The sequence below is a fragment of the Petromyzon marinus genome, chromosome 23 (genome assembly GCF_048934315.1).
Source record: "Petromyzon marinus isolate PM22_M1 ecotype Great Lakes invasive population chromosome 23, UKy_Petmar_22M1.pri1.0, whole genome shotgun sequence".
In the NCBI taxonomy this organism is placed as follows: Eukaryota; Metazoa; Chordata; class Hyperoartia; order Petromyzontiformes; family Petromyzontidae; genus Petromyzon; species Petromyzon marinus.
The window spans coordinates 11030232-11042803 of NC_133689.1; the positions used below are offsets into that span (position 1 = coordinate 11030232).

The window sequence follows — 12572 nt, forward strand, 5'->3', positions numbered from 1 at the left end:
ACCTCTGCTGCCAAAATGGAGCAGGTCATGAGCACACTTAGCAAGCAGCTACGAAGGCCAACACTGCACACGAGGGTGGTGGGGCTAGCACCATGTCCTCCGCTGTCTTTGGCTACCCCCACATTCGTGATGTTTGCACGCCACATCAGGTCCTTGTTAAAGGCTGAGTTGACCTAGGGAAGGCCCAGGACCGGTTCAGATATTCCAAAGAGGGTTGCCGGCTGTCCGTGTCTGCCCTGGCCTGGGTTTGAGCCACGCGGGGGCCAAACATTCGAATCTATTTGTATTTGACCAGGTAAGGCCCACTGAGCTATCTGGTCTACAGTGAGAGCTCAACGAAGTGACGGCTTACCATCATGCGTTGATGTACAGCAGCCAAATACTCTAAACGCGTGATGTTGATTCTAAATGTGGCAGGGAAAAACTAGAGGACCCGGAGAAAAATCCACGCGACCACAGGGAGAGATAAAATGCAAACACCAAATACACAGAGGTTGTTTTTGGATTCGATCGCATAAATATATAAATGCGTCGTTAAACCCGCCACCACCCGACACAGTCAATTAGTAAGGGGTTTGTCACGTAAACAGAAGATGCCAATTCGTTACTAGTACAGCACACCGGTGTGTTGGAGAGTAAACCCACAACATCGACAATTCGAGTATGACATTTTGCCAGTAAATACAACTAGCATCATCATGTGACAGCCAGATTTGTGGAGAAATCCTCCCGTTCCGTTCCTTAAATAGAGGGATAGCTGCGATGTCATCACTTGTGAGCCAATCAGGTGTGAAGGCCAGAGGAAGGGAGCGGGGGTGGGCGTCAGGGTCGGGATCGAACCCACAACCTCCTGTACACCAGGCGAGGCAGTTAACGTCTCGCTAAAGCCTGCCAACTGATCGCCCATCCCCGAGCCCCAGCCGCGCACCGCCTCGTCAGCTCAGCTGAAGCTGCGGCGGCTCGACTGGCGGGGCAGCTCGCCGCTCAAAACACCGCTGGGGCGACCAAACGGAGAATTTGCCCCGGGCCTGTAAAACATTGCCGGGTTGCGCACTTGTGCCCCGCCGCACCGGCTAGGCGGAGGAGAGGGCAGCCATCTGTGAAAAAGAGCCACATAGCTCATCGGATTTCCTCCAGTCCGAAATAAGGAATCTGATTCTGTGTTGGGGGACGTTGGGCGGAGGGCGGGCACCTGAAGTCGCAGGGCTGGATGGTGACGGTGGCCTGCGGCTCCGCACCCAGGCCGTGCCGCACCGTGACGGCCGGGGTCTGGCTCGCTTCGGCCTCGCTCGCAAACTCGAGCACGAGCGCGTGGTCGCCCGGCTCCAGCCCGTCCAGCGCCACGTGCAAGTTGTCCTGCGCACGCACAAAAAACGTAGGCAATGATCCCCCGTGTAGCCTTTAACAGGGTGTCGGGGCAAGTGCCGTTAGCGAGTAGCACCTGTGAAGGCTGGCACGGCACACGAGGAGGTAGGTGGCCAGCACCACGCCCGGCCGCCTTTGTCTCCCTAGTGCCAATGCTTTTACACATCGGACTAAGTACTCATTTGAGGCTGAGTAGACCTAGGGGAGGCCCAGGACCGGTTCAGATAAATATAATCGTCGCTGGCGTTGGTCGTGAGTGGGAATCGAACTCGGGTGACCGGGTTCGTAGCGCAGCGAGCCAACTGCTATACTGCTGCTCCCCAGAACGCACGCGCACACACATGCACACACACATGCACACGCACACGCACACAGACACACCTATGCTCCCCAACAGTCTCTGCTAAGGCTACACGGGGGATCTTTGTCTTCATGTGTGTAGTGGGGGGGGGGGGGGGGTGGGGGGGCACGCAGAGGAGACGGGAAGGTGGAAGGGAGGGAAGTCGCTCACGTGCTGGGCGCCGAGTTCCACCACGGCAGCCGGGGAGAGGTGGGGTGGAGTGTGCCCCTGCACGGCGACACGCTGGCCCGAGCGGTCCACGTGGAATCCCAGCGCCGCGGCCGCGCTCGCGAAGCCGTCGAGCGGCAGGAAGGAGTAGAGCAGGCAGCTGCGACACCCGGGGCGGGGGAGTCAGTGAGTGTCCTGTCTCAGTCTGTAGTGAGTCAGTGAGTGTCCTGTCCCAGCCTGTAGTGAGTCAGTGAGTGTCCTGTCCCAGTCTGCAGTGAGTCAGTGAGTGTCCTGTCACAGTCTGTAGTGAGTCAGTGAGTGTCCTGTCTCAGTCTGTAGTGAGTCATTGAGTGTCCTGTCTCAGTCTGCAGTGAGTCAGTGAGTGTCCTGTCTCAGTCTGTAGTGAGTCAGTGAGGGTCCTGTCCCAGTCTGTAGTGAGTCAGTGAGTGTCCTGTCTCAGTCTGTAGTGAGTCAGTGAGTGTCCTGTCTCAGTCTATAGTGAGTCAGTGAGTGTCCTGTCCCAGCCTGTAGTGAGTCAGTGAGTGTCCTGTCCCAGCCTGTAGTGAGTCAGTGAGTGTCCTGTCTCAGTCTGTAGTGAGTCAGTGAGTGTCCTGTCTCAGTCTATAGTGAGTCAGTGAGTGTCCTGTCCCAGTCTGCAGTGAGTCAGTGAGTGTCCTGTCTCAGTCTGTAGTGAGTCAGTGGGTGTCCTGTCTCAGTCTGTAGTGAGTCATTGAGTGTCCTGTCCCAGTCTGTAGTGAGTCATTGAGTGTCCTGTCTCAGTCTGCAGTGAGTCAGTGAGTGTCCTGTCTCAGTCTGTAGTGAGTCAGTGGGTGTCCTGTCTCAGTCTGTAGTGAGTCAGTGAGTGTCCCGTCTCAGTCTGTAGTGAGTCAGTGGGTGTCCTGTCTCAGTCTCTAGTGAGTCAGTGAGTGTCCTGTCTCAGTCTCTAGTGAGTCAGTGAGTGTCCTGTCACAGTCTGTAGTGAGTCAGTGAGTGTCCTGTCTCAGTCTGTAGTGAGTCAGTGAGTGTCCTGTCTCAGTCTGTAGTGAGTCAGTGAGTGTCCTGTCCCAGTCTGTAGTGAGTCAGTGAGTGCCCTGTCTCAGTCTGTAGTGAGTCAGTGGGTGTCCTGTCTCAGTCTCTAGTGAGTCAGTGAGTGTCCTGTCCCAGTCTGTAGTGAGTCAGTGGGTGTCCTGTCTCAGTCTGTAGTGAGTCAGTGAGTGTCCTGTCTCAGTCTGTAGTGAGTCAGTGGGTGTCCTGTCTCAGTCTGTAGTGAGTCAGTGAGTGTCCTGTCTCAGTCTGTAGTGAGTCAGTGAGTGTCCTGTCTCAGTCTGTAGTGAGTCAGTGGGTGTCCTGTCTCAGTCTGTAGTGAGTCAGTGAGTGTCCTGTCTCAGTCTGTAGTGAGTCAGTGAGTGTCCTGTCTCAGTCTGTAGTGTGTCAGGGAGTGTCCTGTCTCAGTTTGTAGTGAGTCAGTGAGTGTCCTGTCCCAGCCTGTAGTGAGTCAGTGAGTGTCCTGTCCCAGTCTGCAGTGAGTCAGTGAGTGTCCTGTCTCAGTCTGTAGTGAGTCAGTGAGTGTCCTGTCACAGTCTGTAGTGAGTCAGTGAGTGTCCTGTCTCAGTCTGTAGTGAGTCAGTGAGTGTCCTGTCTCAGTCTGTAGTGAGTCAGTGGGTGTCCTGTCACAGTCTGTAGTGAGTCAGTGAGTGTCCTGTCTCAGTCTGTAGTGAGTCAGTGAGTGTCCTGTCTCAGTCTGTAGTGAGTCAGTGGGTGTCCTGTCTCAGTCTGTAGTGAGTCAGTGAGTGTCCTGTCTCAGTCTGTAGTGAGTCAGTGAGTGTCCTGTCTCAGTCTGTAGTGTGTCAGGGAGTGTCCTGTCTCAGTCTGTAGTGAGTCAGTGAGTGTCCTGTCCCAGCCTGTAGTGAGTCAGTGAGTGTCCTGTCTCAGTCTGCAGTGAGTCAGTGAGTGTCCTGTCTCAGTCTGTAGTGAGTCAGTGAGTGTCCCGTCTCAGTCTGTAGTGAGTCAGTGAGTGTCCTGTCTCAGTCTGTAGTGAGTCAGTGAGTGTCCTGTCTCAGTCTGTAGTGAGTCAGTGAGTGTCCTGTCTCAGTCTGTAGTGAGTCAGTGAGTGTCCTGTCCCAGTCTGTAGTGAGTCAGTGAGTGTCCTGTCTCAGTTTCTAGTGAGTCAGTGAGTGTCCTGTCTCAGTCTGTAGTGAGTCAGTGAGTGCCCTGTCTCAGTCTGTAGTGAGTCAGTGAGTGTCCTGTCCCAGTCTGTAGTGAGTCAGTGAGTGTCCTGTCTCAGTCTGTAGTGAGTCAGTGAGTGTCCTGTCACAGTCTGTAGTGAGTCAGTGAGTGTCCTGTCTCAGTCTGTAGTGAGTCAGTGAGTGTCCTGTCTCAGTCTGTAGTGAGTCAGTGAGTGTCCTGTCTCAGTCTGTAGTGAGTCAGTGAGTGTCCTGTCTCAGTCTGTAGTGTGTCAGGGAGTGTCCTGTCTCAGTCTGTAGTGAGTCAGAGAGTGTCCTGTCTCAGTCTGTAGTGAGTCAGTGAGTGTCCTGTCTCAGTCTGTAGTGAGTCAGTGAGTGTCCTGTCTCAGTCTGTAGTGAGTCATTGAGTGTCCTGTCTCAGTCTGCAGTGAGTCAGTGAGTGTCCTGTCTCAGTCTGTAGTGAGTCAGTGAGGGTCCTGTCTCAGTCTGTAGTGAGTCAGTGAGTGTCCTGTCTCAGTCTGTAGTGAGTCAGTGAGTGTCCTGTCTCAGTCTGTAGTGAGTCAGTGAGTGTCCTGTCTCAGTCTGTAGTGAGTCAGTGAGTGTCCTGTCTCAGTCTGTAGTGAGTCAGTGTCTCAGGCTGCTGGTTGGTGTGGCGTGGCCCTCACTTGTCATTGGCTTGGTCGAGGGTCGCGCTGTGGCGGCAGGGCTCCGTGACCTTCACCTGCAGTGCGGGAGCCTCATAGTAGCTGCTGGGCAGCAGCACCAGGTAATCCTGCCACACACACAAAAACACAAAGACAAAGATCCCCCGTGCGGCCTTAGCAAACTGTAGGGACAAGTGCTGTTAGCGAGCACTTAAGAAGGCCGCCATGGCACACGAGAGGGTGGGTGGCCAGCACCACGCCCAGCCGCCTTTGTCTCCCCAGTGGCGATGTTTATACAGAATCAGCATATTTATCCCGGAGAAATCCGATGAGCTGTAAAGCTCTTTCTCATAGATGTCCAGCAGGGGCAGGTCAGAAAATGACAACAGACGATAGAAAATCACGGCAGGAATTAGTTTAGGAAAGGTAAGCAAACCACTCAAACGAAACAATAATATGACACACTGCACCAGGCACTCATTTGAGGACGAGTCGACATAGGGGATGCCCAGGACCGGTCCAGATGTTCGTGGCCGGTGTTGGCCATGAGCGGGAATTGAACACGGGTTTGCGGGTTTCGTAGCGCAGCGTAGCGCTGACCGCGACACCACCGCTCCCCACACTGCATTGCAGCGCAGCGCACGCACACACACGTACACAGCACGTACACAGCGCGTACACAGCGCGTATACAGCGCGTACACACCGCGTACACAGCGCGTACACATCGCGTACACAGCACGTACACAGCGCGTACACAGCGCGTACACAGCGCGTACACACCGCGTACACAGTGCGTACACATCGCGTACACAGCGCTTACACAGCGCGTACACAGCACGTACACAGCGTGTACACAGCGCGTACACAGTGCGTACACAGCGCGTACACAGTGCGTACACAGCGCGTACACAGCGCGTACACAGCGCGTACACAGTGCGTACACAGCGCGTACACAGCGCATACACAGCGCGTACACAGCACGTACACAGCGCGTACACAGCGCGCACACGTACGTACACAGCGCGTACACAGCGCGTACACAGCGCGTACACAGCACGTACACAGCGCGCACACACGCACGTACACAGCGCGTACACAGCGCGTACACAGCGCGCACACGTACGTACACAGCGCGTACACAGCGCGTACACAGCACGTACACAGCACGTATACATGCAAGCACGCACATACACGCACATACACAGCACGTACACAGCGCTTACACACGCAAGCACGCACGAAAGACACGCCGCTCGCCGCGTGGCTTTAGGGATGAAGAGAGTCAACGATCGGCTCAATGAATGTCCCCGCTTATACCACCCCTTATCCCCGTGTGTTGTTACAGCCAACGCACGCCGTTTAATGCAGCTTTGCTCAATAAACTGCCTCCAGCAGCAGCAGCAGCAGCAGGAAAAAAACGCTCACAAACGACCTGCACAGAATACGGTGACTTCTCTCCGTGTCGCGGGCGCTCTCCAGCAAGGGGGCATCGGCCATGGCGGCGACGCTGCCCGCCGGACCCCTCTCCCCGCCGGATGTCACGGTCCGCCGACTAAACATCGGATTCGCGATCTCGCGACGCGGGCGTCGGAGGACGTCCTCTGACGCCCGCGTCGCAAGCCGCGTGCGGGGATTTTTGACGGGGTCACTCACGACAAAGGCTACTCGCGGATCCGTTTCAAGCGTAACACAAGCGAGCGGGTGAGGCAAGTCGATCCGCGTGTAACGAAGTTAACGACCTGGAGCGGTTGAAGGTCACAGGCGGCCCCCCCCCCCGAGATCACACCACACAATCAACAACAAGCACCACCAGCACTGGCTCAGGCAGCAGCTGTGCCCAGCCGTCACGTGGACACCGCTGGGTTGGCTTGTGGGGGGAGGTGGTCGTAGTGGGGGGCGGTGTCGTAGTGGGGGGGCGGCGGCCGTAGTGGGGGGCGGTGGTCATAGTGGGGGGTGGTGGCCGTAGTGGGGGGCGGTGGCCGTAGTGGGGGGGCGGTGGTCGTAGTGGGGGGGCGGTGGTCGTAGTGGGGCGAGGAGGCCGTAGTGGGGGGCGGTGGTCGTAGTAGGGGGTGGTGGTCGTAGTGGGGGGCGGTGGTCGTAGTGGGGGGCAGTCGTCGTAGTAGGGGGCGGTGGTCGTAGTGAGAGGAGGTGGCCGTAGTGGGGGGCGGTGGCCGTAGTGGGGGGCGGTGGCCGTAGTAGGGGGCGGTGGTCGTAGTGAGGGGAGGTGGCCGTAGTGGGGGGCGGTGGCCGTAGTGGGGGGCGGTGGCCGTAGTGGGGGGCGGTGGTCGTAGTGAGGGGGCGGTGGTCGTAGTGGGGGGGCGGTGGCCGTAGTGGGGGGGCGGCGGCCGTAGTGGGGGGCGGTGGCCGTAGTGGGGGGGCGGTGCGTCGTACCAGCAGCACGTCCTGCACCTCGATGACGATGTACCACGTGCCGGGGTTGAGCACGAAGGGGGTGGCGGGCGCCCCGTTCCCGGGCACCGTCACCAGGGCCGGCGACGCCGCGCGGCCAAACGTCACCGAGCGGCTCTGCTCCTGGCCTGCGTGCCGATCAGGGGACGCGACGCGGAGAGACGCCACGGGGGATCAGGGGAAGAGACGCGGAGATGCATCGACCCACGGTGGTCGCCCCATCCAAGCGCTATCCGGGCTCCGCTCTGCTGAACTTTCGAGATCTCACACCCGATTGGTGCAGATGAAGCCATCGGTCACATTTTCATCCCAACGTTCGATGACCGTGAAAAGATTTCAACACCCGAATCAGGCGCCCTGACTTTACTAAACTGAGCTGTGTAGCTCTTACGCAGAAGCGAGCTGGTCACAGATGATGGCTCAACGAAGCGGCTTGTCGCGTGTAAATTTATTGCAGCCAAATACTCTAAAAAGCGTGATGTTGATTCGAAATGCGGAAAGAAAATCCGGACGAGCCGGAGAAAATCCCACGTGACCACGGGAAGAACATGCAAATTCCAAATATAGAAGAGTCAGGGTCAGGATCGAACCCATGACCTTCTGTATACCAGGCGAGGTAGTTAACATCTTCGCCACCGCGGCGCCATTCACAATAGAAGTGTTCCAACTGGGTACGGAGCATGCAAATTCCAAATATAGAAGAGTCAGGGTCAGGATCGAACCCATGACCTTCTGTATACCGGGCGAGGTAGTTAACATCTTCGCCACCGCGGCACCCTTCACAACAGAAGTGTTCCAACTGGGTACGGAGCATGGCGGGTGGAACAGCGTCACAGTGATTAGCGTACACATAAAATAGGCGAGACCATTTCAATGCCTTGGAGTACACCCGGGGAGTGCTTCATGATTAGTTTATTGTTGGGTTTGGTCATCGCATGGAGGTCTAACGTCACCTTCCAGGACTGCAACCCTCCACCGCCTGAGCCCATCAAATCGTGCTGTCACGTGGGCAAATATGCAAATTGATCTGATGTATCAGCAAAACGGGAATGTTGAACGGCAAGCAAAATGTGATAGTTTTCGTTCCCGATGCTTTGCTGGACATCACATCCAGCATCACCGGTTGTTAACCAAAGCTCAGCTCTCACGTGAAAGGGCTTCCCAACTCGGCTTCTGAAGTAGGATCTGTAATGTCATCAGCACAGTGGATCCAATTTAATAATTAGGGTCGACTCCCGGTTACTTGGCTGCGACTGGCTGGTTAGATGAGGGTAACAAGGCAAGGTCAATCTATTAAGCAGCATTAACCAGGGCGGCCGCTGGACTCAAACCGCGAACATCTGTGACACGCGGCAAACGCACCCCTCCCCCTCGGGCCAGATTGCCAGGCTCCAATCGCACGTCACGGACATGGAGAGCGCCGGGGCGAGAGTTCAAATCCGGGAATGGGCTGTGAGGTTCGGAGCTGCTGAGCGGAAGGCCTCGCCCACGTGAGGCCGTGTGTGTGCGTGTGTGTGTGTGTGTGCGCGTGTGTGTGCGCGTGTGTGCGTGTGCCGGTGCTCACAGCTCCAGCAGGTGTCCGAGCTGAAGTCCTCGGTGACGGAGATCACCGCCTGTACGTCGTGCGGCACCGCGCTCTGGTAGCGGAACACCACGCGGTACAGCAGCGGCAGCTCCACCTGCACCCGCACCACCAGCTGCGTCTGCACACGGGCACACACACACAGCGCACGTGAACACACACACACACCACACGTGAACACACACACCACACGTGAACACACACACACACCACACGTGAACACACACACACCACACGTGAACACACACACACACACCACACGTGAACACACACACACACCACATGTGAACACACACGTGTGCACAACGCAAGCGCCCACGCATGCCGAAGCACAGCTTGGTTTAGAAACAGATTAAAAGATCAGTGCTGTCAGTGAGCTTCTATTAAGGCTGCCGTGGACACGCTCCCCCAGTGCTGATACTGACAGACCACACCAGGTACCAAGTTAAGGCTGAGTCGACCTTGGTGAGGCCCATGACCAGCTTTGCTATCACTCGCCACTGATGTTAGCCACGGCCAAGCATCAAACTCGTGTAGCCGGGTTCATAGTGCAAGACACGAACTAATGTGCCACTAACAGAGGGAGGAGAGGGAGGAGAGGGAGGAGAGGGAGAGAGGAGAGGGAGGAGAGGGAGGGGAGAGAAGGAGGAGAGGGAGGGGAGGGAGGAGAGGGAGGAGAGGGACGGAGGGAGGAGAGGGAGGGGAGGGGAGGGAGGAGATAGAGGAGAGGGAGGGAGGGAGGGAGGAGAGGGAGGGGAGGGAGGAGAGGGAGGAGAGGGAGGGAGGGAGGAGAGGGAGGGGAGGGAGGAGAGGGAGGGAGGGAGGAGAGGGAGGGGAGGGAGGAGATAGAGGAGAGGGAGGGAGGAGAGGGAGGGGAGGAAGGAGAGGGAGGAGAGGGAGGGAGGGAGGAGAGGGAGGGAGGGAGGAGAGGGAGGAGAGGGAGGGAGGAGAGGGAGGGGAGGGAGGGGAGGGAGGGAGGAGAGGGAGGGGAGGGGAGGGAGGAGATGGAGGAGAGGGAAGGAGGAGAGGGAGGGGAGGGAGGGGAGGGAGGAGAGGGAGGAGATTGAGGGAGGGAGGAGAGGGAGGGGAGGGAGGAGAGGGAGGGAGGAGAGGGAGGGGAGGGGAGGGAGGAGATAGAGGAGAGGGAAGGAGGAGAGGGAGGGGAGGGAGGGGAGGGAGGAGAGGGAGGAGATGGAGGGGAGGGAGGGAGGGAGGAGAGGGAGGGAAGGAGGAGAGGGAGGGGAGGGAGGGAGGAGAGGGAGGGAAGGAGGAGAGGGAGGGGAGGGAGGAGAGGGAGGGGAGGGAGGAGAGGGAGGAGAGGGAGGGGAGGGAGGAGAGGGAGGGAGGAGAGGGAGGGGAGGGGAGGGAGGAGATAGAGGAGAGGGAAGGAGGAGAGGGAGGAGAGGGAGGAGATGGAGGCCCCCACCTGCAGGCAGGACATCTGCGCGTAGCCGCGCCAGCTGAAGTCGCTGAACTCGTTCGGGTCGAAGCCGAAGCGCACGGGGCGCCCCTCCAGCGTGAGCCCCTCCTCCACCTCCACCCGCAGCGCGTGCATCCCTGGCAAGAAGTAGTGCTGCTCCGGCCTGCACACACACACACACGAGATAAAGATCACCCCTAAAGCCTTGGTAGACTGTTGGGGCAAGTGCCGTTAGCGGGTAGCGCCTACGAAGCCCGGCACGGCACGCGAGGGGGCGGGTGGAGTCTCATTGACCTGCGTTGAAACTGGGATCTCGCGCCTAGAGAGTTGATGGGGCCCAGCATGACCACTGATGATTTTTGGGTTCATCGCACTTAAATTTCGATTTAAAGCTTTCGTGACTGCAAGGATTCATCTTCTTTGGTTCTTTCGGTAAAGTCACGTAGAATGAGAATAAAATAATAAATTGATCAAATAAAATAACACGATAAAATTCTCACGACGTTTCGGCCACAACACAAGCGGCCTTCATCAGGTGAAGTCGACGAGACTGTCTGGAGGACAGCGCTCCAGCGCTCCAGCGCTGTCTTACCAGACAGTCTCGTCCATTCACCTGATGAAGGCCGCTTGTGTTGTGGCCGAAACGTCGTGAGAATTTTATCGTGTTATTTTATTTCGTCGCACTTCTTTGGGGTGGGGGGGGGGGGGAGACGGCACGTGAAGCCGTGCACCGGCTCCGGCAGGAACTTGTACTAGTTCACTCGAATATTGTGTTTAGTTTGTTGTCCTTCCCCAACACCTCCGATCAGCACGGTCGGGCCACGTACGGTGTCCAAAAGAAGTTCAACGCACGCACGCGCATCCTGCGATGTGATCATTCGTCCAGAACGTGCGCAACGTGAGCCGATCCTATCGCTCCGTCTCTTGCGGCGGCACCAAGCTCAACGTACGAACTCTTGCGTACGGCAGCAACACGTTCGGGAGCTAAACGCTGACGTTGAGACCTGCTCGCCATGTGGGGGGGGCTTCGGAAGAGAGTTGGTCGGAGTTTTGCTGTCGCTCTGTTGAAGGAGCGCAGAACACCGTGGGCCTTACGCAACATTATACTGAAATTCAATCGTCATTTCTCAACCACAATTCTTATTTTTGGATATAGGGGGAACGAGGGTACCAAGGATATAGAGGGGGTTGACGAACTTTATCGTGAACAACGCCAAACTGGCCATCTACAGGGCCGCCAGGAAATGCGCAATTGAAGGAAGCGGCTTCCCCAGCCACTGCCGCATCTTCAAGGCCCCGCCTGGTTTCTAACAGAATTTGGCTGGAGTTTCGGTACGCTCGGTTGACGGGGGGGGGGGGGGCGGGTGTCGCGTCTTTCTCGACGCGTCGGGCTACCGAGGGCGCTTTGTGTCATGTGACGAAAGCAGGGGATCTGGTGGTGATGGGTGGCCACACTATCGCACGACCGCAAGGTATATTGTTGTGGCCTTGGTTGATGGGTTGGAACTTGCACTGTGCATCTGGAACATGCGTCATCTTCACAAGGTGGAGTGGCGCCGCGCGGCTCCCTACCGGTCGCAGCGGCGCCCTCCCATGTGGGGGCGGCAGCTGCAGGCGCCTGTGCGGCTGTCGCAGCCGCGGCCCAGAGACCCCCCCACGTCGCAGAGGCAGCCTGCACTCGCCACGCACGGCACGCGCAGCACATCACACACACACGCAGCACATCGCACACGCGCGCAGCACATCACACACACGCAGCACATCACACACACACGCAGCACATCACACACGCGCGCAGCACATCACATACACACGCAGCACATCACACACACACACGCAGCACATCACACACACGCGCAGCACATCACACACACACGCAGCACATCACACACACACGCAGCACATCACACACGCGCGCAGCACATCGCACACGCGCGCAGCACATCACACACACACGCAGCACATCACACACACACGCAGCACATCACACACACACGCAGCACATCACACACACGCAGCACATCGCACACACACGCAGCACATCACACACACGCAGCACATCACACACACACGCAGCACATCACACACACACGCAGCACATCACACACATGCGCAGCACATCACACACACACGCAGCACATCACACACACACGCAGCACATCACACACACACGCAGCACATCACACACACGCGCAGCACATCACACACACACGCAGCACATCACACACACGCGCAGCACATCACACACACACGCAGCACATCACACACACGCGCGCACTGACGGCACGCACAGCGCACAGCATAGCGCACGTGCGCAGCACGGCACAGCACGGCGCCACATTTCAATTTGCCAGCAGCGAATCTGAGCGGCAGGTCGCTGATAACCATCTCCACTTGGTGTTCACGAGCGTGCGGTGGAAACTTTACAATCCCATGGGTTGGGGCCTCAGTCTCCGGCC

At 57.6% G+C, this 12572-nt stretch overlaps 1 protein-coding gene across 1 annotated transcript in view; it reads right to left on the reverse strand.

Moving 5' to 3' along the window:
* Positions 1-12572, reverse strand: part of LAMA5 (laminin subunit alpha 5) — a 232150-nt gene that overhangs the window by 124726 nt on the left and 94852 nt on the right. Inside the window, exons 21-27 of the mRNA XM_032959653.2 lie at positions 11686-11785; positions 10120-10276; positions 8676-8814; positions 7094-7239; positions 4722-4828; positions 1877-2033; positions 1193-1356 (exon numbers count right to left, since the gene is read on the reverse strand). Of these exons, the coding sequence (XP_032815544.2) occupies positions 1193-1356; positions 1877-2033; positions 4722-4828; positions 7094-7239; positions 8676-8814; positions 10120-10276; positions 11686-11785 (970 nt within the window). The remainder of the gene's footprint in view (positions 1-1192; positions 1357-1876; positions 2034-4721; positions 4829-7093; positions 7240-8675; positions 8815-10119; positions 10277-11685; positions 11786-12572) is intronic.